This window comes from Aythya marila, assembly GCF_965140915.1.
Source record: "Aythya marila genome assembly, chromosome: 2".
Taxonomy (NCBI): Eukaryota; Metazoa; Chordata; class Aves; order Anseriformes; family Anatidae; genus Aythya; species Aythya marila.
This window is the reverse complement of record NC_139043.1, coordinates 5,197,083-5,223,280: the sequence shown is the minus strand read 5'-3', so window position 1 is coordinate 5,223,280 and position 26,198 is coordinate 5,197,083. Positions and strand designations below refer to the sequence as shown.

General features: G+C 43.6%; 1 protein-coding gene across 3 annotated transcripts in view; it reads right to left on the bottom strand.

Annotated features, from left to right (window-relative positions):
• The window catches only part of CTDSPL (CTD small phosphatase like), a 76,558-nt gene that overhangs the window by 25,644 nt on the left and 24,716 nt on the right, over positions 1-26,198 (bottom strand). For all 3 annotated transcript variants that reach the window (XM_082754527.1, XM_082754529.1, XM_082754528.1), the window contains exon 2: positions 6,996-7,150. In XM_082754527.1, coding sequence (XP_082610653.1) covers positions 6,996-7,150 — 155 coding nt within the window. The remainder of the gene's footprint in view (positions 1-6,995; positions 7,151-26,198) is intronic.

The following is a 26,198-nucleotide window of genomic DNA, read 5'->3' as shown; positions in this document are numbered from 1 at the left end:
GTAAGGGTAATGGCTTTTAAAGGGTAGAACAAAGGTCTGAAGCAGTAAATGTAGCACTCAAACATTTTAAACCAAAAGTTCAAAGTATTCAAGAAACCAGGGTAAAAAAAAATAAAATAAAACAGGATCTTGTATTTTAGTTGCTAAAATGGTTGGTTAGTATATCGCTATTCATGATTTTTAGGAGACTGGACTGGTAAAACCCATGCTATGATTAAAAGAGATGATAATAAGAAAGTACCTGTATTTACTGTAACTTTTCCAGCTTTAAGGTCTACTAATGGATATATCTGTCCCATTTCACAGCAGCAGCAGCAGCAAGAGGCTCAGCCAGACTTCAGGAGCAGGGCAGAAGCCCACTTCTTGAAGTTAACCTCACTTGAGATGACGGCCTCAGAAAAAAACATCATTTTCAATTAAACAACAGCAAAAAGGCCAAGATGGACGGATGGATGATGACAAAACCTAGGAATCCTGCTTTCTTCAGCCAGAAAGAGGCAGCACTATCAATGCTCTTCTCATAACCTTATTTTTTTTTTCCAGTGTGCTTGGAAGCACTGGGAAAAAAAGCAAGATGACAGTCGGGACCTTGGCCAACTTGACGCTTTCTTCTCATCCAGGGACCTGACATACTAAGGCAAAAGACACTTCCTTTTACAGCCTCCAAATGCAGAAATGTTGATCACAGGGTCACTGACTTAATATGCAAGAGATGTGGGAAGCAGGAATTGCATTTGCTCATCATGTACCGCTCTCAAAGAGATTTGTTTTCTGGTGGGCACTACACATAAAAAAAAGAAGCTGACCAGTTGTTGCTTAGGTAGAAATGATTTTTTTCTTTCTTTCTAATTACTTGGAAAGCAATGGTACTGACTACTGGAAGACTATTTGTTGAAAGGACTGCTTTCCACATTGAACATCCTCTTCTGGCTGAAAAGGTCTTGTGCTCGCTTGTTTTGGAACCTCACAGTGTTGACAAATTAAAAGATGAATGACAAATGAAAATAACTCCATGCTATTTTTACGTACCTTTTCTTGCTAAAATAGCAGATTTTTATTGACCTTTGACCAAATCCCAGAGAAGCTGCTGAAGCAGCTGAAGAACAGATACCAGATGAACTATCAAAATGTTTCCTTTAGTAAAAAGTACCTGACTTAAAAAAAAAAAGAGCAAATAATAAGATTGGTTAATTTAAATTATCCTCGAGATAATAGCAAAAGAAAAAAAATAGTAATTCAGCATATTGAAGTCCACAGAGGAGGATGTCATCTGAAGTTCACGTGCCGTTTGAGAAAGGAGTGAATGTGAATAGGTGCCAGTTGGATCAGCTGGCCTGGGATCAGACCGTTATCAAGGATATGGTTATGGAGGCACAGCACTGATCACGAACCTGTGGGTTGTTTTGTTGTTGGCTTTTTTTTTTTTTTTCTTCACTCACTGTTAGACTAAAATACAACCAGGGCTTCTCTTCTGTCAACAGATAAAAAAGTATGAGAGGTAGAGGAATACGGTGAAAGATTATCTTAATTGTGGGCACAAAAATAGTCGTGTATCACATCAGGTTTTCCCACAAGCTCCCAGAGGCACTCGTGGCAATGTAACTTGCTTTTTGTTTTGGCAATCTCGTGAAACCAGAGCTGCACTCTGCGGTGTTACTAGAAGCCTGACTTCCATGAGAATCTAGAATCAAGTTGATAAATCCCTTGAATCACTCTTTGCTATATTTTTCTTGCAGAATTTATTATATCATAAAGTTCTTGAGGAAAACAATTGAATTCCCTAGGTGGAACCCTAGAAGTACTTACACAAAAATCAAAATGGTTATGACGACGCTTGGAAAAACAAGCGGAACGATAGATGTAAGAGTCTGCTGGTAAAGTGTAAACGACCATGAACAGACAAATGCTTTTTAAAAACAAAACTGCTGTGGGAAATTTTAAAAAATGTCCTGCCTCATTTCCTGATGCCTTGGAACAGGAAGGGAAGTAGGTCATAATGCTATCGTTTGAAATAGATGACAGATGACTGCATTTGCTGAAGTCTTTCCATGAGCTTCTCATGCTGGTAATAGGACAAAGCTCTTAAAATGCCAAAATTCCCCCATTGCGTAACTAAGATATCCAGGAACTGATTTGTCCAGCCACTGAAATCCGTGTTTTTCATGTCACGATACACGCGGTGATAAATCTCACCCTTCCCTGAGCCCCGTAGTTTCAGTTTGAGATGCAGTGCTAAGGTAGCACAGGGGATCGATGACTGCCAAGTGACAAACCACGGTATTTTGCCTGTTTGAGAACAGTCTGTGTGCAAAGACAAGGAGATGTTTTGTTTTAAAGAACAACCTATTCATAGAAGAAGCTGATCAAATGAACAATTCATCATATTGATTTCTTCAACCCAAGTTTTTTTTGCTAGGCTGTTGATAGTTAACATATTACCATCCTTAACCTGCTTTAATCGTTCATTGACTTGGATCGTGGAGCTTTGTCTCGTAATATAGAAGACTTTTGGAAGGCAAAGGACGAGGTCCGAATGAGGAGGCATAGAAAAGACAAATCAAACGGATCTGCATGGAGATTTTCTTATTTTCTAAACAGATTCATCATACATCATGCTGATGACGACCAGTGCCATCAGACCGTAGGAGTTTCCAGCTCTGATAGCAAGGGTTAAGCAGGAGAAAAAAGTACTGTTATTTATATTCATCTCACTTTTCTTCTTCCACACTGGGGAGTGAGACTGTTCCATGTCTGTTCAGCAAGCGTGCTGTTAGGTGTCACCATCAGAGTCCATGTGCATCTTGCTCCTCTACGACTTTTGGATGAAGGAGATACTTCAGATCTCAAGAAAACGTTCCTTACAGGCTCTGTTTTTCTCACTCGGGTGAACCTTATTCATGTGGGATAGAGGAGGTCCTTTGCCCTGCACTTTCAAGTGTGTTATAAATAGCGATCCCTAAAGCAGAAGTGTTGGAGACATGACAATAGGTCATCAAAACAGTTTTCTAGCATCTCCTTGGAGATGGCAGCACCCTGCAGCGGAAAGCAGAGGGGAGAAAGACACCTAACGTTTGTAGTGGTTGGGATGGCTGAGATGGAAATTCAAGGACTTGACCTTTCTGGCTTCACTCCTGTAACAGGGAAAGCAGTAGGGGCAGCTGCTGCCCCCAGAATAAACTTTCTTCTAATTCTGTCTTCTTCCCCATTGAGAGTGGATCAAGACCTTCTCCCCTAATCCAGCAAGTATAAAAAAGCCCTTTCCTCATTCACGCTTCATCTTGCTGAACGCGAGCCTTGTGCCCGATCTGTATCCAACTGGGAAAGAAAAGCAGAGATTACTGCAGAGGAACTGGGCTGTGGGAGAAATGGCTGCGAGCCGAGAGGCGCCAGAGCTCCTCAGCCACCAGGACTGAAAGGGAAGGGAAGAGAGCCCATTTGCATCGAGCTTTTCCCCCTTTTCCCTGGTTAGATCTCTCCTTGAAGCCTGCAGATGCTCCAGAAGTCAGGTAACAAAGTTGGCCAGAATAAAACAGACTCCAGCAGCATGCCCAGAAATTACACACTTTGAGTCAGACTGCTCGCTGCGGAACAGAAATTGAGATTGCTCAGAAGAAAACAAAAACCGCTGCCTCCCTCCCAACACTGCTGCCCCAAAAAAGCTGGCTGGAAGGTCTTGGCGAGCTGCCTGCTGCTGAGAAGGCAGGAAAAAATTAGCCAGGATTTCAGGAGGCTGAACATTGTGTGCTCCCAGTGACACATCGGACTCGGCATCCGAGCTGCAGACAGGCCGATATACCCACTGTAACAGATATTCCATCTTAGAGCTTATCTTTGGGCTGCACTAAAAAGCCGCTGCGTTTTAAGGAAAACAAGCATACAACAGTTTCAGTAAATACAAGTTATTATTGAAAAATGTTGTATCGGAACTTTAGAGACAGAGCGGACCATTCACTTCCAGTATTAGAGTCACGCTTGGACAAGCAGCTGCTCTGTGAGTAGAGGTTTTGGAAAGTGAACTCAATACTTAAAGAAGTTTTTGGGCTTTTTATTCGTTTCTAATGGAGCAAAGTCAGTGCTGTGAAAGTCTCGTGTGCCAAACCATGCTCAGTTCGGTGTTTCTTCCAATCCTATGAAGAAGTGACATGCCATTTAACTTGCCACACATAATCAAGTCACATTATTCGGTAAAACACTAAATGAAGCACTGATTTCATTTCAACTCTTCTTTTTTTTTTTTTTTCTCCTAACACAGCAAGAAAAAAAATCTCAGCACAATTACTCAGAACAAAATCTCACAACTCTGTTTTCAATTGCTTTATGAAATGCTCTTCGCTGCTTCCCTTCCTTTACGACAGGTTAACATCGAAAGAATGCAGACTCCTAATTAGAAGGAAGTAAGCTTGTCACACCACGTTAAAAATGTGCCAAAAGCAATGCAGAACACTGAATTTCTCTGAAACCAGCACAAGTTCTCTTGGTTTCTTTCCTTCCCCTCCAGTCTTGATCACCAGTTTCCATGTAACGGTTCCATTGAACAGAGAAAACAGAAGGAAAATACATCCAGGCAATTTTATACTCCAGTTTCTAACCATATAACATCATTGTGCAATTTCATTTCCCCAGTTTTGAAGGGAAAGGTTACAGGAACCAATTGCACCATGGTCAGAGGTCACCTGTGATGAATCAATAATTAATACAATAATACAAGAGTGACAGCAGATGTAATGAAGTGACCATCTGAACAGCAGCCCAACAGAATTTAAACTCTTCTAACCTGGCAGGCAGATTAATGCAACGAGACCTTTAAACAAAGAGCAGAAGAGTTTAGGTAGCGTGTTGTAAAGCTCTCCCTTCTTTTCTAAAGCTGGTTGTTTTGTCCTTTTTGGATGCTTAATTTAGAAGCTGATGCCCATGCTGCATGTACTTTCCTCCAATTTACACATCACCTCCTCACCTAAATAAGATGCTCACTGTAACTCAATCAAACCCAAGGCTCCTGCACAGATTTAGACCACAGATCTTTTGGTAGAAAGCACAGGCCTGACAAATGAAAATATTCAAGTATATCCACCAGTGCTGTTTTTCTGTCTTTAAAAGAACTTCTCTCTTACACTATGTTAGTGCTGAAAATAAAAGCAGCATAGAAAAGAATATAAAGCTTATTAGCCCGCAGAACTGAGATTTAAAATGAAAATGCTACAGAATCTATCTGTACTCACCTAAAAAAACACCCAAAAGCTTAGCTATACTTGTTTCTTTCTACAGAGAACTGTTCATATCGGAGTATATTTCACTGCATCTAAAGAAACTGCACTCATTGGTAATTCTTTTTAATGTATTCATTGGCCTTTTCTGCCCAATTAAGTTGTACTTTGGCAATTCTCTCAATTCGGTGATTTGTGTTATTTGTGGTTTGGGCGCACACAAGGATTGCACAACTCCAAATCACTCACTAAGGTGGTAACAACGTGAAGATGGAAACCTGTGTAAACACATGCCATCACTCGCTCAAGGTGTAAGAAACATTTAGAAAGTAATTATGTGTTTTACGAAATGTACTCTGAAAAATTTGGATTCCAGAACATTTTAACTAAAATTTTCCAAATATTTTTGTTATTATTCTTTAAACAAAGTTGTCTTTCTCTCACTTTCTCTTATTTCAATTTTGCTGTTACTCTCACTTCTACCACTTTTCATTCAGCAGCATAGTGCAAAAGGAAATTTCATTATTTTCCCATTTATTTTCTTTTTCAGGTGAACGTGCTACACACTACTTAGATTTCCCTTCAGCCTATCCAAGCTAGATTTCCCTTACTTCATCTTCACTAGGAAAAAAAAAGTTTTAAAATACACACACAATTTTTCCCCTTGACAGAGAAATTTTCAGCGCATTTTTACCCTGCCAGTGTATTTCTGGTCTCTGACGCTCAATTTGCTTTTCTTTCCTCTCTTCCTCCACAGATCCTGTGTGCTCTCTCCTGAGCTTTACCAAATTCAAACATCAACACCAGAATTCCCCAAAAAAACCCAAAGATATGGGCCAAGTAGGCAAGAAATCAGCTGCATCAAATATGAAAAATTAGTATGAAGAGCAGAGGGGTGAAAAGATGGAAACGTCTTTGTTTTTGTTATTATTCCTCATCATGGATACATCTATTCTCACAATCCCTTCATGTCCTCAAAAATTGGAGGGGAAAGATTTTTCAGTTTTGAATGTGAGTGCTGAAACACAACACAGCACGGAAACAATGGTACTGCTATGTTTGCACTGAACTGAAATCCATCAGCAACTTAATGCAAATCTGCTCAGCATCATCGGATTGAAAGAAGACATAGAAAATTATTTGTGTTGATTTTACGGTATTTCAAAGCAGTTTAATTACTCGAACTTAATGAAAGTAATCTGCTGCTCTTAACACACAGTGCTTTAAAGTGCTCAAAGTTTAAATTAAATTGACTTCTTAGCTGAACAAAACTATTAACAACCTAGCCAAAGGAGCAAAAGCTGATACCTCTGGTCTCAGCACGCATTAAATGCAGGTGAAGTGGTTAAAAAAAAAAGTTAAAACAATTAACAGTTCTCCCCCTTCCTGGACTGTTCTTACGTCACTGGAATTATTTCAATTGACATTTAAAGCAGCTCCACTAGGCTCCATTCAGAAATCCTTCCATCTTCCTTTATGTGCGAAAGAGAACCGAAGCTAGGAGACAACTCAGCATCTGGAGCATTATGAGAAGTCTACATTTTTAGAATGCCTTACTCAGGTTTTTAGTGTTATCTGCATATAAAATACATAGAGCCTTCATGGAAAGTTAGTTTTAAATCGCAGCTGCTTGAATGCTATTAGCAATTCATCATCAGAACATTCAGCTTCTTAGTAACTCATTACGGTTACCCACAAGGGAAACCTGTTGAGACAAACTTTTAGAAGTTCATAGTTAAACCTTAGTTACAGGAGACCTTCTACGACAGGTAAATAAGATAAAAGCCTGACCTTCTGAAGTCCTCCATTCTCCTCCACCAAAGGAGGAAGAGCACTGGTGCTATTGGTAGATGGTGGCTCGACATTGTAGTCACGAAAGCAGCAGAATAAGGTGCTAAAGATACTTCGACTCCTTTGCTTCTTCAAGCTGATATTACACTGGGACACTGGAAGAAAAAAATACAATAGAAAGAAATTAATGTAACAGACCTATTTTTCCAGATACACAACAACTGAATTTAAGATGCATGGTTATTACCCAAGAAACTCTTCTCAAGCCTCAAGATAAGCCCACAGAAGTTTTCCATCATGTTGAGCCCCCCTCCTTCTATTTCAACGCACTCTTTGCTTGTCGAAGTTGCACACAGTGTGTTACTAACCAACCCATATCTCTGCAGAATCCACCCATTTTGTCACATTGACAAAAACAAGTCCCAGGAGCTGCAGGATTGGGGTGGGAAAGTGTTGCTGAGCGAACAGAAAGGCCAGGACTGCTGTTTGACTTGCTTATTACTTTACCAGGGTTAAAAAAAAAACAAAAACAAAAACAAAAAAAAACCAACACAAATGGGTAAAACAAAAAGTTACACAGTTCAATGAAAGCAAAAGTAGCACTTTTTAAGACCAGAAGTGGTAGAAAAGGGTAACATTGCAGAAAAAGAAACACACACGACACCCAGTGATTCCACTAAGATTCAATCAGATCTTGAACGAAACATTAAAATAAATTAAAAAAGCAGGTCATAAAAGGCTTTAGAGCATTTTAGTAATGCCTGATTTGCTCAAATATTTGATGATCTGTTGTTAGCTAGAAGTTCTTGTTTGCCACGCTGCAGTGCAATACCCGCTGGATTCGGCGTCCAGGCGTGGGTTCCACTTTGATCTTGCACCTCCACGAGGTGCTTCTTTGATGTTCAGCTACACCACACCGCATCACACGGTCACGCCATGGCCATCTTACAAACTAGTTAGCAAGACGGTAGGGTTAGGTAGTTAGGAACTACCTCCCTTCCCAGCACCGGCCCCGAGAACGCCGCGCAAACCCAAATGCTTCTGGGACAGGCGCTCCCATCACCTGCCCCGAGCTGGCTGGGACCAGCTCACCCTTTCCATTAAACAGAGGAATACCTGAGCCTATAGGGATTAATCGCTTCATTTTCAGAGTCTACGAATGATTTCATTTTAAATATATGCAAGCAAGCCCCAACAAGTTATTTTCTGTTTCTATTCCCAGCTACGCATCTAAAGCTGGATGAAGAGACTGCGAAAGCAAACAACCCAGCCTTCTCCACAGGTAGCACGTGAGCGTGTACATCTCAGCCTGCCAGAGGATGACTACGTGTCTTTAATTTGCTCCTGTTGATCACGCCGTGAGAGTGAGCTCAGGGAAGGAAAACCCAGTTATGGTTTTAGACCTTCAAGCCCTCCAACCAAAACGTGACCGTGGAAGAAACCTTGAAAAGGTATATAAAATATAAGAATAAATATAAATATAAAATATAGCTTATTTATCTTGGAAGAAACACAACACCCCTCACCCCACAGTGAGAGGCTGACACCCTTGGAAGTCCCCTATGAAGACGCATCCATTCCTAACTCCCTACCTTGCCTCCTCTGTTGAATTAAGAAGGAACCAACACAAACACCTACTTTCCTCCCAATACTACAAAGACCTCAAGTGCAGTCGAGACAACTGGCAACGTGCCTAAATACAAGAAGAAAATGTCTGCAGGAGTTTTGTATGGAGTGGAGAAACCTGCCTGGAGGAACCACGGTGGGCTGGAAGCAGAAGGGGTGCAGGTGCATGGATGAAGAAGCATCACCAGGCAGATTTTGACCGAAATTCTGCATCAGATTCGTGTCCCTGTTCCCAAAAGTATTTGGAAAGTCAGCACAAGCAGGACATCAACCATTTGTCTTCCCAAAACACCTCGGACACATGGTGCGTGATGACAGCGATGTTCTGTTCTCCCTGTAGTGCGTATTTCTGTATTAGCTGACGTATTTTTGCCTTCAAGGGAGGCAGTGCTCTAGTTCAGCTACTTTCTGGAACTGTTCCCATATCAAACACTAAACAGGTTTTTATAAACTTTCATCATTTAAAAAATCTTGGATAACAGAATAAAGTTAGCATAGGGCACAGATTTGTGCACACGCCCGTTCAAGGAAGCGTTGCACTGCTGCAAAGACACTTGTAAATTGAAACCATTTTTCAGCTGATCTAAACATTGCTCCTCAGTACTCAAACAGAAAAAAAATATGCAAAACTCCACCCATTTGTGATGTACCTACATGTTAGAGAAAAAGGCTTATTCTTAAAGTGTCACGCTCTGTCTGCATCAGATCTGTGGAAACACGTTCACAAATCCCCGCGGACACCCAACGCAGCTCCCAGCCACTTTTTCAAGCAGCACTCAAGAACATCTGTCCCGCAGGCATAAAGAAGCTTGTTGCAGCATCATCAAGGCAAGGAGAAACTCCTTGCTGACCTCAACCACTGAAATATGCTGGTATTAGGAGAGGGAGTACAACGCTGTGCATCTTGGTACATACACCCAGTGCCAATGACGCCCCCAAATGATTTGTGTTTCGTTTACATTTGCCCTCTCTGTACCAATACATGCAGATCTGTGATGCGCTGAGCTCTGTTTCACGGGAACAATTTTGATATCCCACACCCGTGAGCCACTCACTTCGCCTTGCTTTCCTCTGATCTACCCGTTCAGCCTTCACTTAAAAATATGAGAGCAATTAAGCAAAGCTGAATGCTTGGAATAGGAATGTTCTTACGCAGCATTTATCATTTGTTGTTCTCCTGGACTTCTTAAAGTACAAGGATGTAATATTAAATTTCATTCTGCAAACAATTTTTATGCGTAAGAAGCCCAGCTTGCACTGTACAACGAAGCCCAGCTGATTCTCTAAGCTGGGACTGAAGTAGGTCTTCAGAAAACCTCTCCGTGAAGTTAAGAGGTTAGTGTTCAGCAGGAAAAATGAGTTACCAAATGCCTGCCTTGGACGCTGCAGAACACTTCTGAGCTTTGTCTTTAGGAGGTTACTGAACACAGGCAGCACGCAGGGATTAAATTTACCGCAACCACACCACGTTACAGTCCTCGAGTCTCATACGCTAAGGATCAGACCGTGGGTGTCTGGGATGCACAAAGAGCAGCATTAAGAGGTTACAGGGCAAAATCGCAACTTCTCAAGAGAAATTTTGCTTTCAGTTGCAGCTGCAGCAATGTGCTGGAGCTGCCAGTGACCTCTGGGGATCCTTCGGGTCTGCAGCCAGGCTGTTGCTCAGGGACGAGCCGCAGCAGCGTCCTTAAATTCCTAACTTAGGGCCTTGGTTGAATATCAGGTCTACTGGAACAGCGTGACGCATCAAGGAGCAGCCCTTCTACTTTTCCTATATAGAGGACTGCAAGAGGCAATAAACAGAGGAAAGACTCGGAACAATATTCAAAAGTCTTGGACAAAAGCTACTGATTTGTCCCAACTGTTTAAGAATACTTATTTTCCTTGACCAAATCAGTTTAGGTCTGCACACTCACTTTTACTTAGGGAAAGACTTGTTTTAGGAAAAAAGTTCCTTAATTCTGCTTGCCATTCATAATAGAGTGGTGTCTCCAATAGGCCTTTCCACTAATTTAATTTTAAAAATAACATCAAAATATTTAAACCAACTGGTTTAAAGGTTCTGCTATGACTTAAGAAAGCATAACTTTGGATGCAATACGGCATGGAAGTGTTTAAGCAGTGTGACATGTACTATTAACATACCCAGGCAGTGTGCACACAGAAAAGATTTGCAATTTATCTCCTTTTGAGCAACTTCAATGCTTTTTGTGATTCGCAATGCTGCCTCCTTCCCCAGCTGCACTGGACCAAGCCAAATGCCAGATTTGCATTTTCAAAGAGCTGACAGTCCGTACGGGTAACAGCCATAACCCTGCAAATGTGAAGAAGCATTAAAACTGAACCCCTGGAGGCCAGCTAATCTTAACGAGAAGAGATGAACGGCAAAAGATGTAACCAGCACTCTCAGAAAGTCCTCAGGTAAGCCCAGGCAGTGCAGACGAGAGCTGTGTGCTCAATTCTCCAACAGCCAAGCTGAAGCAGCACCAGCAGGTAATGGAACCAACAGCTGCCTGCAGAAGAGTGGGAGATCGAAACACCACAAAACTGGAGCAATCCTTTCCCTTAAGAGCAGCCCAGGGGTGCTGCGACTTCCCTTCCTAAAAGCCAGGGACTGTATGCCCAGCAGTCCTCAACAAATTCCTTTTCATAGCTCGGCCTCATCACTTTTGAGCTTACACCAACTTCTAGTGCCAAACGTCTCTCACGGCAAGAAGGCTGTTCCTTAACCCTCCTTGTTCCCCATCCTTGTACCTGCTCCTGTTTGTATTTTGGGACTGGAACTGAATGCAATGCCCTGGATGAAAGGAGAGCGCACCGTGAGTTTATACACCAAGACAAAGCTTTGTGGTACTCCATTAATTCCTAACATCTTACCTGTGTTTGACTAGAATTAGGCTAATGTGATTTTTCAGAAGAGCCCATTAACACCAAAATTGCTTTATTAACAGAAGCTTCAGACACCACTGCAAATACAAGGTAAGAATTCTCATCTCTTCTGATGCAGAAAAATTCACGTGTACCTACCCTTAAAAGACGTCAGAGCAGACACTTCAGAGACATGAGCAGAACAGGACTACGCACACACTACACTTTGCAGAGGGCTGGAAATGGGAGCATGGCTCTTGCTGCTGGAAGCCAAGTCCCTGTGGTGCAGATCTGCACTTTCAAATCTGAGAAATGTCTCACCTGCAATCCCCAGGTGCTCCCCTGCCCTCGCTCTCACAGAAAGCTCCTTGCTCCCAACCGGGGCGCTGCAGGTAACCTTGTTCCTGAATTACCCACAAGCTGCTGGAAGTCATGTATGGTCCCAACAACTGTGCTTCTCGAGGTCTTCTGGCAAGTCCCAATGAACCCACAGCTTCAGTAACCACGGGGAGGGAGTCAAGGAACACAATCCCAACAGCAACAGGAGTTACACGGTAAGGAAAACGCACTGAAATCTAAAAAAAAATGTTCAGTCCAAGGCTTCTCCCATCAAATTTTGCTGTGATTGTGTGAACCAGAGTTGATTTATGCTTTGAAAGTCGCTATCAAATTACAATTAAACCGAAAACCAGATTGCTGAGCTGCCATGGTGCACGAAAACCCTGCCTGCTCCGCAGAGGCAGCGCGGGCAGCCCGGCGAGCTGCTGGCCCCATCCATCCCCCTGCAGCCTGCAAGGGATCTAATTACTGCCGCGATTTTCCTAATGAAGTGAACACAATAGCCAGCCTTCCTGAAGAACATCAACCGGGTAATGAAGAGACTTTCGGGGCGTTTACAGCCGAAGCTGCTAAATGCAATAAAGCGAACCTCTGCGTATCAGGAGCACTCCGTGAACGAGGCTGTTCGTCACACAAAACGGAGAGACACAAATAAGAATCCAGTAGCATTAAACAAAGCCTCCTTTGAAAGGAAACCTTCTTCTAAATTTACAGATGCCTGATTTCTCAATCTCCGTAACCAGATTTATTATAAAATTGCCTTTTTCTAATATCCTGCAGGACTCAAGCTAGAAGCAGCTGAGCAGCAGCAAGCTGGTGGCTCTGTCTGCTTCCCCAGTCCCAATTTTTGGAAGGCGCTGGCCAGGATGCACGTTACTTTACAATACTTGACAAAATCTGCACATGATGCCCAGACTACTTTAGTTTTAAACACCAGTCAGAGATTATCATTGAAAGATTTAGTTTTCCATGCGAGCTTGCCGAAAATATAGCAGTAACAGCACTGCCACATACCTGAAATAACCACCCACAACCGGTTTAACCTTCAAACAAGTAAAACCCAAGTAAATTGCTCTGTTTAGATCGAGTATGATATACTCCAGAATTATTTTCATTCCAACTGAAGCTGGCAATCCCTCTCCCCACCCCCATACATAATTAAATAAACTTCAGGTTTTGTTTTTTTTCCCATCAAAAACGTACTGCTTTGAAGGGAGGGATCCCAGGCTAGATTTGAGAAGATTTTTCTTCCACAAAACATTTAACTCCCCCCCTAGCAAGCCTCCCACTTTAGGGAGGAGGAATTTGAAGAAGAAATGAACAGCACTGCTTCGTTAACCCATTCTGTGATGGTTTGGGAAGCACGCTCAGAAGTTGCACCTGTAGGCTGAGATCAAACAGGAACAAGAACCACTTATCCCGTTCAGAGAGGAGTTATCTAATGGATAGCAGTGTGCTTTCCATCCTTTGAAAGCCCTGTAAAATTACATTTTCATGGACTACCTAGGATAAAAGGAGGAAAAGCACCAGGATGAACGTTAATTCAAGACAGTTAAAGCTGCCTGAAGACAACAGCCCTCCGCCTAACCAAGCAATGCTTTGGAAACATTTCGGTTGCAGCAGCTTAAAGGAACAAAATGACTTTTGCCTTACAATAATTATTAGCTACATTCCTCAAGTGTGGGTGGATTAAATATCTCACTTCCTAAGGGTCCAGAGGAGTGAAATTCAGAAGTCACTCTTTTAATCCACGGCTGTGTTGTCTTCTCCGCACAACGCTGCGATGTGCCATCAGCTGCAGCTCCTCATGGTTAAATACAGCAACTGGACAACTCTGAACTCATGAGGAGGGAGGAAAAACCACGAGAAGCCTCAGAACAGCCCATAAAGCTGACAGCTTCCAAGGTGAATCCCCAAACTGTCAAACAGTTGGTACGCTACAGTCTGCATGCTGGTTTGGTTGGATGTACATGTTTATGATGTTATATCCTTCGTATCGTATATGTTAGCTTCTCATCTAAGCCATGAATTAAAGATAAACACCCGTGCTGACTTGTGGTGTTGCAAGCATTCAATGAAAAAAAAAAAATAAAGGTGTTGCTACCAGGAAATGCTAAATTAAAATAAATCCGTCCAGCTCCTCACCATCATTCAGCTTGAAGGCTTTCGGAGCAGACCCACTGCTTTGGGGGCATCCATGTTTAATAACGAGGTCAGAAAGATAAAAGCAGTGAATAGGAGAGACCACTTCCAATGTGGAGAAGCAGCACGTGCAGACGTGCGTTGTGGAAGGACCGAGAAGTTGGTCTCCTTGTGTTCCAGGAAGGAACTCACTCACACTTAGCGCTTTCTCCTCTGTGGGTGCACTGCTTGCCACAGGAGCAGCCAGGAACAGAGGCTGGAGGAGAAGTTATGAGACGTTTGGCTTCAGGACCCCTCCAGCACAACATGGTAGGGAGCTGCTGTGCCTTTGTCTTCCATGTAAACATCTGGATGGTGCTGAAATAAGACTGGATGTGGCCATATGGCCTTTCCTTGGTTCTCCTCTGAGCTAGAGAGGAGCCTGGGCAGGGCTGGTCGCCATCCTGTCCCTACATCCATCTACACCACCCCGATGGGATCACGAACAAGGGACCAACCTGAGGACTGAGCCTGCACGCTCACTCACTTTTCACCCAGGATTAAGCAGCTGCTGAGCACACTGAAAAAGGCACTATAAGGATATAGAACAGTTTCATGTGTACAGATCTGCGTATATACTTCACATGTACAATGGACCAAAACCACTTCAAAATAATATTAAAAGGAAGAAACCCCCCTCACCTCCCTTCCAAACTACCTACAAGGCAAAGTTCAGCGTTCCTTGGCAGAAGTGACGGAGCTCAAAGTGTTTTCCTTTTGCTACCACACTCTAATTTCTCTTTTACCGTAAAATTCGTGCAGTGCAGAAGCGATACTTCAGAGCAGCGTAAGGGCAGAGTAAAACAGAGTGCAAATAAAGCAGTGACAACAGCTTTCTGCCATTTTAACTGGGTGGAAAACTGAAGCCATGTGAACTACACAGGAAGCGTTTGGGAGGCGTACTCAGCTACAAAATAAACATCGCTTTTTGCAGGGACACGACGGAGCCTTCACTTTTTGTGTTTTCTCTCCTCCACAGCGACCTACGAACAGCGGAGGAGCAACACCCTCCGACCTGACACATCTCACCGGCAACGCCACAAAGATTCACTGTTCGAAACCCGCTCGCCATAAAACTCGAGGCGTTTCGGGAGCCGCCTCGTTTTCTTCGCTGTGCAACCGAGGGTTTGAGCTCCGGTGCTGGAGCCGTGCCCGGCGCAGAGGGCTGCAGCAACAGGAAATACTGCGCGGTCTGGGCATGCATCGCATTCCTGTCCCGCCCCGAGCCAGCGGCCAACAAACAAACCTTTCTTCTAGTAAAAGGGGAGGGAAAGAAAAAAAAAAAAAAAAAAAAAAAAAGCAGCAGGCAGACTGCACAAAGTTCACCGGCAGATGTGGCCTGCGAATCCCAAACTGGTCTTTTTTTTTTTGCTGATAAAAAAGAATTTGACATGCGCGCGGTGCTAAAGCAACGTCACGGCTTTGTGGAGCTGGATCGGCCGTGGGCTGGGAGCTTCGAGATGTAAAAGATGCCGGGGCGAGCTTCTTCCAGGTGCTGACAGCCAGCACCGCCTGCATGCACGCCGCAGGGTTTGTTTTAGGGAGGTTTTGCAAGTATTAGCAGCAGCTTGCTTGCAGCCGAGGTGCTGCAGTCGATCGAAATGGAGAGAATTGCATGGGATAAAAAGATATTTTTGAAAAATAAAAGGAAATGGGTTCTGGTTTATTTTCATTCTGTGTGTAATGCGTGCAGTGGTACAGAACGAGTACTCAATGCTGAAGTTTGCCTGCAACTGAGAAGTACCAAACAGAATTAGTAACCAGAACATATGTTCGTGCATCTCGGCTCCTTTGAATCGCTCCCAGGTTGGCCTCTGAACTCCTGGAAGATATTTAATAATCATTTGTTAAATACCCGAGCGGGAAAGCAAAAGAGAAACAAACAAACGGAAAGGCGAGCAGCACACGGGGTCAAAATGGCAGCAGCTCAGGGTTTGTTAGTCACGGCCGATACCCTCTGGCATCGGCGCAGGATTAGAGTCAGGACGGCAGCGAAACAGATGTAAACAAGCATGTGTTTATAGAGCAGAAATATGTACAGCATCCCATCGGCTCGCCTTTGCACTGTGCTTACGTGCAACGTGGTGGGAAAGGCAGAGAGGAGCACTGAGCACTGAAAACACGGCAGCAGCAGCTACCTGCAGGCATGGGGCCGGAGTCCGAACCAATCCAGAGTCATCGGCAGCCTGCACCAAGCATTAATGCCTGGCAAGGCTGGGGTGAAACCTGTAATTCACTGAACCAAAGCTAACTTGCACAGTGCTTAACCCCCCAGCTAGCCGCCTACCATACATATTTTATCCAAGCAATTAATTTTTCAAGTCCAAGTGTCATCCAATCCTAAAACTGGCCGCGGAATGGATATTGCTGGGCGCTGCACCTCTGACCCGCTTGTTTCCTTATCGAGTTCCTTCAGCTTAATACAAACAGATGGTTTTTTTTTCCCCTCCCATGACCAAATTCACAACCTGAGGTTTGGCCCTGGAAATTAAACCGAGTTTCCTTCTGCCACGCTGCAGGAGGGCCCACTCAAACACAGGTTATGGGTTCAGCTCCCTTTTCTGCCTTAAAAAAATATCAGACCAGTGATTCACTGAACCCAAACGTCGAAGAAATTCTTCGAGTTTCTCCCTTCAAAAATAATCCTAACACCTCCAACCAAACCCTTACCAAACCCCTGCTCATCTGATGGAACAAACTTAATTTCCTTTTGCTAAATATAGCAGTGATGTTCCCATAGAGGCAGCTACATTCCCCGCTGCACTTTTTGCAGCAAATACTTCAGAGAGACATCAAACCTGAATTATTAGTCGATATTTGCTAGCTTTCTCATCTCTTCCCCAAGAACAGCTCTTCGCTAAGGGATTAATCTAGCAAACACACTGCTATGGGGTGCTCCCTTGCAGGAAGTTTTGTTTCTCCATTTCGCTTTATGAATTTTTCAGTCGCTCCCTGGGGATGCTTTGGCACGGGCAGCAGTTCTCCTCCCTGCCGGAGGAATCACTCCCCAAAAAGATCCACCTCTAATAGTAAAAAACAACCTACAACACACTTTTTTTTTTTTTTTTTTGGTGTTGTTTTGAATGCCTGTTTCAAATTACCCCACTTTCTGCTGTTCTGTGGACGTTGCGTGCAGACCTCATAAAACAAGCGCTCTGCCAGAAAGCACACGATGCGAGCGGTGGTGTTTTGGTAACGTGCTTCACAGAACCAAGGCCCCTGAAATCACACAATTCCTGAAAAAGGCTGACTGCAATGGACTAAAAAACATTCAAGACTCTATGAAATATTTACCATCTTTCTTCGGGAGGGAGTTGTATTAATTTCAAAAAGACCCTGACTTCAACAGAGGTGTCATTATCTGGACCAAATAACATTTTTCCCTGCTTTCCCCCTTCCCCTAGAAACTCCTCTATGGTGTGAAACCCACACCCTAAGGCAAAAAGAAGAAGGAACTCCATTCAAGAGGGAACTTTCTCTAACTCACTGTCTCATTGGTGCTTCAGTTATTAATCCAAGTAATACTTGCTTTCAACAGCTAAGACGACTCCTGAAATCAAGTTACAGCCAGCATTCAGCTAACATCATTTCACCAAGTTATTCGAATCCTGTGGTTCTGGGAACAAAATTAAAGCAATAATCAAGTTTATAATCAAAATCTGATGTATGATTAATTGCAGGGATTTATTAAGAGTCATTCATTAATGATTCCTGTGCATTCATGCGGACAGAACCCAACGACTTAAGAGGAATTGCCAAAGCCATTTCTCTTCCATTTTTGGCTTCCATGGAGTCGATTTCACCTAACCTTAGATAACCCTTCATTATTTTTTTTTAAATACTTGCATTACTTATGGACATGTAATACAACTGCATATTATATATAGATTTTTTTTTTCTTCAAGCTGTTGCATCTCCCCTCTCCACTTAAGCTAGAAAGAATTAAGTTTTTCAGAAGAGCTACACATATTCAGTAACTATATTGCATCTAAAGAAATTATAACACCAACCACTGCAGGTTTTCAGTTCAAGGGAAACTTGCAGCATCTGTTGTTCTACTTTGAAGAAATAGTTAAGTCAAAAAACCATGAAAGAGTGTGGTAAATTCTCATTAATAATTAGCTAAAACAGCTAGCACTGCACTGCTGAAGCATGAGACCTCTCTCCTTGGCTTTCAAACTCCACTTCCCTGGGGTGTATTCAAAAAGGCCAGTAGGATACATGCTGTCACTTCTGAAAGACAAGAGTAATGTACTCACATTAAGTTTAAAACATCTAAATGTCTATCTGAATCCAGATCAAGTTAAAAAAAAAAGACGACTGCAGAGGGAGGAACAGCCAAAACCAATATACATCTGACATTTTTAATGAATGATTAGGAGTCTGACAGAGATTTTTATTTCCTTACTGGCTACGTGTGTAAGCTGTACCCAAACACTAAGCAGAACAAAATATCAAAACCACCTTTAAGAAAACACTCAGCTTACTCACTTCATTCAGCAAGTCCGTAATTTATACCCTCCCTAAGAAAAAAAAAAAATAATGTTTCACATTAAGAATTAAAAAGCCTGAAATGATAACTATCTATAGCCCACACGGTAATTCAAGCAGTGCCAGCAACCCCTGCAACAGGATGGACTGCAAACTGCAGGTATGGCTGAACATTAAGGCTATTTTCTTTCAACTGATCCTGAGAAATAAATTGGAAAATACAAATTCCTAGCTCTTCCGTCCATATACTTTGATTTGAAGATTATTTTAGCCAATCAGCATTCCTGGAACATTAAAAACAGCACATTCCCGTCTGGAAATGGGATATTAAGAAAGCTAAACTAGATTAAGACAAACTAAAGATACAGGAAACTGCAAGCTCCGTATGATAAAGTTACTCCAGTTTTGACAAAAAACAGCCAAACTTGCCCAACTTCCACCAGTTCCTTTCTAGAACAAAGCCACGTTTCACTGCTTGTTTAGAAATGTGGATAATCAGCAATGAAAATAAATGATTTTTTTTTTCCTCATAACATACTACATGTGCAGTGAGAAGAAGTTTTTAAAAAGCATTCTGGTTCCTTAAACCGAGTCCTTCGATGCCTCTCTCACGCTGAGGGCTCAGCTGCGGGCTGGAACAGCTGCAGACATGTTTAGTTGTTCTCCAAACACCAGAACACCACGTACGTGTGACCTACGTGAAATATCCTAAACTTTGGACGAAAAAGAAAGCACACAGTTTAATACCGATGCTGTAACCTCAACTCAATCCTGTAAAGCTGAAAGGCAACCCTTGCTATCTTAGATATGGAAGTCGTGAGGGACACAAAGAACTGTGCGCCATGTGGTCACTGAAGGTGTTAAATACCTGGTGTCTTCAGGACCACAGGTCTAGTTAAAAATAAACCATTTCCTTACTTATATTAGAAAAAAAAAAACAGTACAGTGACTTTGTTGCTTTAACTGAAGAAAAATCTTTAAACTTATATACAATTATGTAGATACATTCTACCCTCAGATGAAGGACATCTATCAAAACCAGAATAAACGAAGGTAAGAATAGCACCTACACCCATTAACAAAATTAAAACCATTTCCTAGCTTACTTCTTCAGGATGTTCCTTTCTGCTAACTGTAGAATAACAAAGGCAACAGATGATGCAACAGAAATTAGAGCAATTTTACAGCTCGCTCTGGCCCCCGTCTCTCTTAGCCTACTTTCCTGCCCAACCTGTTTATGCAGAACACGTCCAGATCAGCTGGTCTCTGCCTGATCTGGCAAAAAAAACTGCTTCCCTTAATCACCGAGGCAGCGGTGAGGGCGATCAGTTTATTTAGTCTTGACATAGGACTACCATAGCTGCTGCTCTGCCTCCTCTCCTCTCTTGTGAGGAGAGGCAGAGCCAGGCCTGTACCACTGACGTACAGAGCTTCTTGTCCTGCAGATCATGGCACTGAAGAAGAATGGCTCTTGCAGAGCATTTAACTCTTCATCTCTTGCAGGTGGGTCCCTTTGGGCCTTCCAGCAGCTTCCTACCTCATTCAGGCAGAGGGCAGAGAAGCGCCAATGCTCTCAAGCAGGGGCCCCATAACAGATGACCCATCCAAGACTTGCTCTGCACTTATCTCGCATGGAAAATCCCTGCCATAAGAACCCAGCAAAGCTGATATCAAGTCTACACCCAAGCACTTAGAAGGCTGTCTCAAGGATTTACGCCTTCACCTCTCCCCAAATTAAGAATAAGCCTTGAATTTACAGAGCGGGCAGCAGCAGGGACGCCCTGCACCACCGCCGGCCATTTTGGCTGCTTCACACCCTTCAACTGGGCCCAGGCCTCAGGCTGGACTGGAAGAGGGGGGACAATGACAGCCATTTCTGTCCCCAGACTGTGCTGAGGCCAGCAGGGCTTTCCTGAGCTCTGCACGAGGTGGGTAGTGTTGTCTGGCCTTGGAGTTTCAGCCCCCCCTCGGCCTGAAGGAACTTCCACCACTCAGTACCACATTCCCCTGCCCAGCCCCAGTGGGCTCGCTCCGTTACTAAACCCTAAACCAACTTCTGTGTCCGAATTAAGCTCCCGAAACTACACAGACCTAAAGCAGGAATGCACTGTAGGGGATAGCACGCCTGCTGCAAAACAAGATAAATGCTTGGCAGCTCTCCCACTCCTACATAACCCCAAAAAAAAAAAAAAAAAAAAAAAAAAAAGGATAAATAGCTGCGCGGCAGCTTGCTTCGTTCTTTTTCTTACAAGACTGTATGCAGGAGAGCCCAGGCCAGCCCTGTGTCCCCTTAGGGTCCCAGCCCCACTGAACGACCCCATAGAACGACTAAAGCAAGGCCCGCTGCATTCAAGCGGCCCTGCTGCCAAAAATCTCCTGCCAAGACCCTGACAGCTACTGGTGGGAAGTTTCTAGGTGGCAATGGGTCTCCACATTGGGGTTATAATGATAGAATTAAAAATAAATTGTTGCCTTCAAAGCCATTTCTATGGATATTTACCTTAGCCTCCTGCCGTCAGTCCAGCTAGCCACAGGTAGCATTCACAAAGCCCGGCTGATAAGCACTTGTAGGGCACAATTAATATGATTTGTCCACATCAGAACTCACCCTAAAATTGCCTGGTTTTGTTTATTTCCCCCCCCCTTGGGAGCCTCTGAGGAATAGCTCAGCTGTTTATACTGCAAACAACTGCAGTTAGGGGAAAGATCACCATCCCCCACATCCCTTCTTCTGGCCTTCCTGTAAGTCACTAGGGTTGGCCAAGACCAGAAGCAATCCATCAAGCACGTCTACGCTAAAAATGCTGCAAAATAACCCCTTCGTAATCCTCCTGCAGTTCCACTGCATTTCTGCAGTTTCCACGGCAATCCTTCTGCTCCCCTCCTCGTATCAACACAACTATTTCCTAACCCCTCCAAACTACTGATCTGTGTAGCCCAAACACAAATGGAAATGATGCTGCCATAAAAAGCAAAACAGTAGGGAACTGTGGGGCTCCCCAGCACGGCCTGGGCCACAGCACCTGCCTGATTACAGGGGCACCAAACACCTCCCGCAGTCACCCCAGTTTTTAGGATTCCTGAGCACCCTATGGTATGTTGCAAGAAATATGCCGTGGCACAGAAGGTCTGGGGAAAGGACACTTCAGGGTAGATTTATTTCCCCAAAATATTATGAAAATCTACCAGCTCAAAGACCACAGCACAATTCACAAGGGACAGAGCTTACACAAACAGGGAAGAGTTTCGGGATGTACTTTCACAGCATTTTCCTTCAGTCTCCCTCCCTCCTTTTGCCAAGAGGTGAAAGTGGAGCATTTTTTCCATACAGAGGATGCCTTGGAAACTGACTTACACAGTACTGAAGCAAGCACATTATCCATTAAGTTTGTTTTTTTTTTTCCCCTCAGTTAAGAAAATTCAATTATTCAAAGAATCCAATTTAATCATCCAGTGCACATTTACAGGTGAGCCCAAGCGTGGAAGAGGCTGCTTCATCCCTTCCTTTAACGAAGGATGAGCACCGTTTCCAAATACCTTTGAGAAGGCACAGGTTAAGACATGCTTCACCACCACCCAATAACAACACGAGGTAATTACACCACTTGGGCAATGTTTGTGCCTGCTTTCTGGCCACAGGTTTTAAGTTCCTCACCCTAAAACTTACATTCAGTCCCACGGAGAGTTTTATCGTTATGATTAATGTCAAAAAATGCAAGTTCCATGAACCTGTGACACTCCTCTTGCTCCCTTGTTTATGATACCAGCACTTGTTTGTATTAGATGCTTGCTGTGGTTTGTCCAGTGACATTTAGGAACATGGTTGGAAGGCAATTTGTGGGGAAAAAAAAAGAGCTAGAGATATGAAGTTTCCATTGCAACCACTGGATTTGGATACTGCCATTATAATTAAAGACGATAAAATATCCAAGTAATGTTGGAAGGTATCAACTGTTTCAAGTGACAACTGGGGACATCGAGCTGACGTTTCCTTAAAAATTTGCATCATGTCACTAAACACAACGCTGCATTGTACCACTTAATAGGATACACACACTGCAAGGCAAGGAGGAAAAGGTCAACCCCACCAACTACGACAACCAGTTAAAGAAAACTGGATTCACTTTTCTGCTCCGTCCTAAAAGGTGGATATTTTGGACAAGTGGCTTCCCAGATTTCATGCCATGGCTCCTTGTCCATAAAACATGTTTTTGAATCCAGCGTAAAGAAAATAAAAACAAACCAAAGAAAAGCAAAACAAGGAGCAGGCATAACAGACTTCCTGCTTTGTTTTTAATCACTGGTAAGGCACAATGTGCAGCTCACCACTACTAGGAGCTCGGGGCTGGTTATATATTGAAGAAACGAGAGGTGCTCATAATTTGGTAGTAAGGCCTGGAGTAGTAACATCCTGATTTATTCTCTTATCACAAGGAGCAAGAATCCAGTAGCAGTATCACACACTATTTTGTTCCGTGTATTCTGGAAATGACATTAAGTGTAAGTAGGAAGTACTGCTAGCTGAGGTCTTTAATATTTAAGGAACAATTTAACTTATGGCTTCCACAAAATATAATTGTGGTGTTTGGTGTTTGTATACTACTAATTACAGATATTTTTCTTATTAATAAACTAATTGTTGCGTAAGGCAGGCAATGGAAAAACATATCTCGACAGCCTCTTGTCTGAACATGCAGCTTGGTGTTTTTTTTCCTTGAGTCACTTCAGGCAACCCAACTGAGCATAATCTAGGAAGGAGAAAGTGCCTTAAATGAAAAATATCACTAAAGATGATGTCATGGGCTTATACTTCTTGTGACAGTACAGCAGAAAGTGTAATTACAAACATCGGTATTCTATACTGGAAGGATATACTCTACTATGCAATGCCAAATAGCTTGAAATGTTTTTCCAAAGTCCACTTAAAAAGCACTGACAGAAGAGCTCACACATTCTGCCCACCTAAATAAACCAACAGTGTGCACCAACAGCATGCCCATGCCTCGAAAAGCCAGCCTGAAACAAGTCACAAAAACAAGCACTAACAACAACGTGCAGCCCAGCCCTGTACCAAAGCAAAGAGGTAATCCTTTTAGGACATGGAGTTTAAAGCAACTCCAGCAAACACTAAGTAAATCATTCCAAAAAGCATATTCCTACCAGAATTACCCTGACTTTGAGGAATTAAATTCCAATAGTATTATACGAATTATTCAATGATCATATCAGCTTATTTTCAGCAAAATAATGGTTCCATTTCCCTAAGGAAATTACGATAGTACTTGCAGGCACCACTCAAGTGCTAGCAAGAGCTGGAGTTATAAAAGACCCTTTACATTTTTTTTTCCATACAGAAAATGTATTCTTCAAGTTCATTTCTACTGAGGGGAGAAAAAAAAAAAGCTTTCAGCTTCATGAATAATACATTTAAAAATTTAATATTAGAGAACAAATATTCTTTTTGAGGCTCCAGAAACAGTACTGTATTTGCCCCATTACTTTGAAAGGATCACTGTAGACGTTTGAATAGGGGCAGATCGTAAACAACTGTTTGTAAAAATTAAGCTGTAACGAAGTATTTCACCATTTATCACACCAACTCTAAAGCAGTAACATGTAGCTTTACGACTGCCATCAACAAAGATAATCACTTACCGTATCCACAGTAAGGAGTTTAATGCATTTTGTTATAAATCTGAAGCGGAACGGATCTCCTCAGCCACTCACCCCAAACCCACTTGTTTACAAGGAAGAGACGGGAGAAAAACTGATTTTGAGGCAGGCACCTCTAGTCCGCATTGCTGCCACAAGATGCCAATAAAACCGAATACCACAAGCAGAGCCATTTTACGACACCAGGAATTCTTTCACGGAGCTGACGGAGCAAAACGAGCGTTTGGTAACGGGGCCGGCAGGTTCCCGGCAGGAGAAGAGCCCTACCCCGATCGGCAGCTGCTCCGGCCTCCGTTCTACAGCGAGGGCTTCCTCCTCCTCCTCCTCCTCACGCCTGTGTGAAAGTAAACAAACTGCGGAACACGAACCCGGGAGGTTCACAAATCAGAAAGCAAGAGGCCCATCAGCCGGCTACCGTAGGAGTATTTTTAAGTGCTTGCGTCTGGCAGCCAGCACGGTCGAGGTCAATTCCCGGGAGCCCTCAAGGATCTTTTCCAGGAAGCCACCAGCGAGTTCATGACACTTGAGGAACTGGACAAGGTGTCCTCTGAGAAAGGAGCTTACGCACCGCCAGCTGCAGAATAAAAGGCCGAACCTAACAAACAAACCTCCTCGCCTCCGTTCCTCTGGGTTGCTCCTCTCGGAAGGATTAGCAGAGCAGGGGAGGGATTTCAAAGGCAAAAGAGGGTCTTTTGGAAGAAGTTTGTCACGGACTACCCATCACGGCTGCAAGGACAGGGTCAAGCCAACTTTCCGCCCTGTTAGCCACTGAAGGGACTTTTTCTCCTTTCTTTTCTTTAAGGCACTGCGTTCTGCAAGAGCTGGGACCCTCTGCTCATCAGCACAGCCATAGAGGGGGAGAAGAGAGAAATTTCATCATTTACTACAAATGCTTTTTAAACTATTACAAGCTGAGTGACTGACACTCAGATTTCACATGGGCTTGGATTTTCAGGTGTCTCTTCACATTCCCTAAGACAAGGCAAATCTGAGGTGTAAGACTCAAGAAAGAGATGTGTAACGATCCCCCCTGCAAACACTGCTGCCTCACCAGCTCCCAGAGCAGATGCTGTGCAAGGCAGTTGTAAACCCTATCAAAACAACACTTCTTATCGAAAACGGGGCTGGGGTCCCAGCAAGGTTTGGGGAACTGTGTTCCCGAGTTGCTTGGCCCTGCAGCATCCAAGTGAGGGGCTGGGAGCCTCCTACAGAGTCACGGCTGTGAACTCCCGGTGTTACTTTTCCAAGAACTTCCATTTCCCTACTCCTCAACGTTCGCCTCAGCCTCAGATAATAAACCTCATATGAGCTCTTCACCTCAACGCTCGCAGCAATAAAAACCCTCTTGCTTCCCGAGCTGTTAACAACACGACGAGCTGCCAGCTCTGGCTGCCCTCGCCTACCTCCCGCGCTCGGCGCTGCGAAAGGGCAGCTCAGCAGTGACCGCCCCGAAATCCAGCCCCATCCCACGGCAGGAAGCCCTCCCAGCAGCCGCTGGCACGCACCGGAGAGCCGCCCAGCCGCTGTTTGTCCATTGCCCTTTTTCCTTTCAGCGAGGCATTTCGTGCTCGCCAGTGCTCTCCTCCCCTTATACAGGAAGCCGGGGCCTCAAGCTTAAGTCTGCGCGTTCAGCTCGGGTCTGTTCCAGCTACTACTGTGAGCAGATTCCTCCAGAAAAAAAAAAAAAAACTAATAAAAAGGCTCCCGCAACCGAATCTTTGCTGCGAAGTGCACGGAGAGATGATTTCTCCCAATTTTCTGGGAGAAAAGCAAAGGAGAGAAAGATTAAAGAGTTGCTAAGGTTGAACAACCGCGCCACGCTGTTTATCGAGACGGGGCACGGATGATCCAAATCCAAAGGTGCAAACAAACCTTGCAACATCCCTACAAGCAGATAACCAAGCGTGTCCCAATATCTTCGTTCACATGCTCCGACACGACCACGCTTCGGCCGCTCTATGAGCCCGATGTAGCCGTGCTCGAGCACTTTCGGTGGCTTCTGCGGGGGCTGGGGGAAGCGGCAGC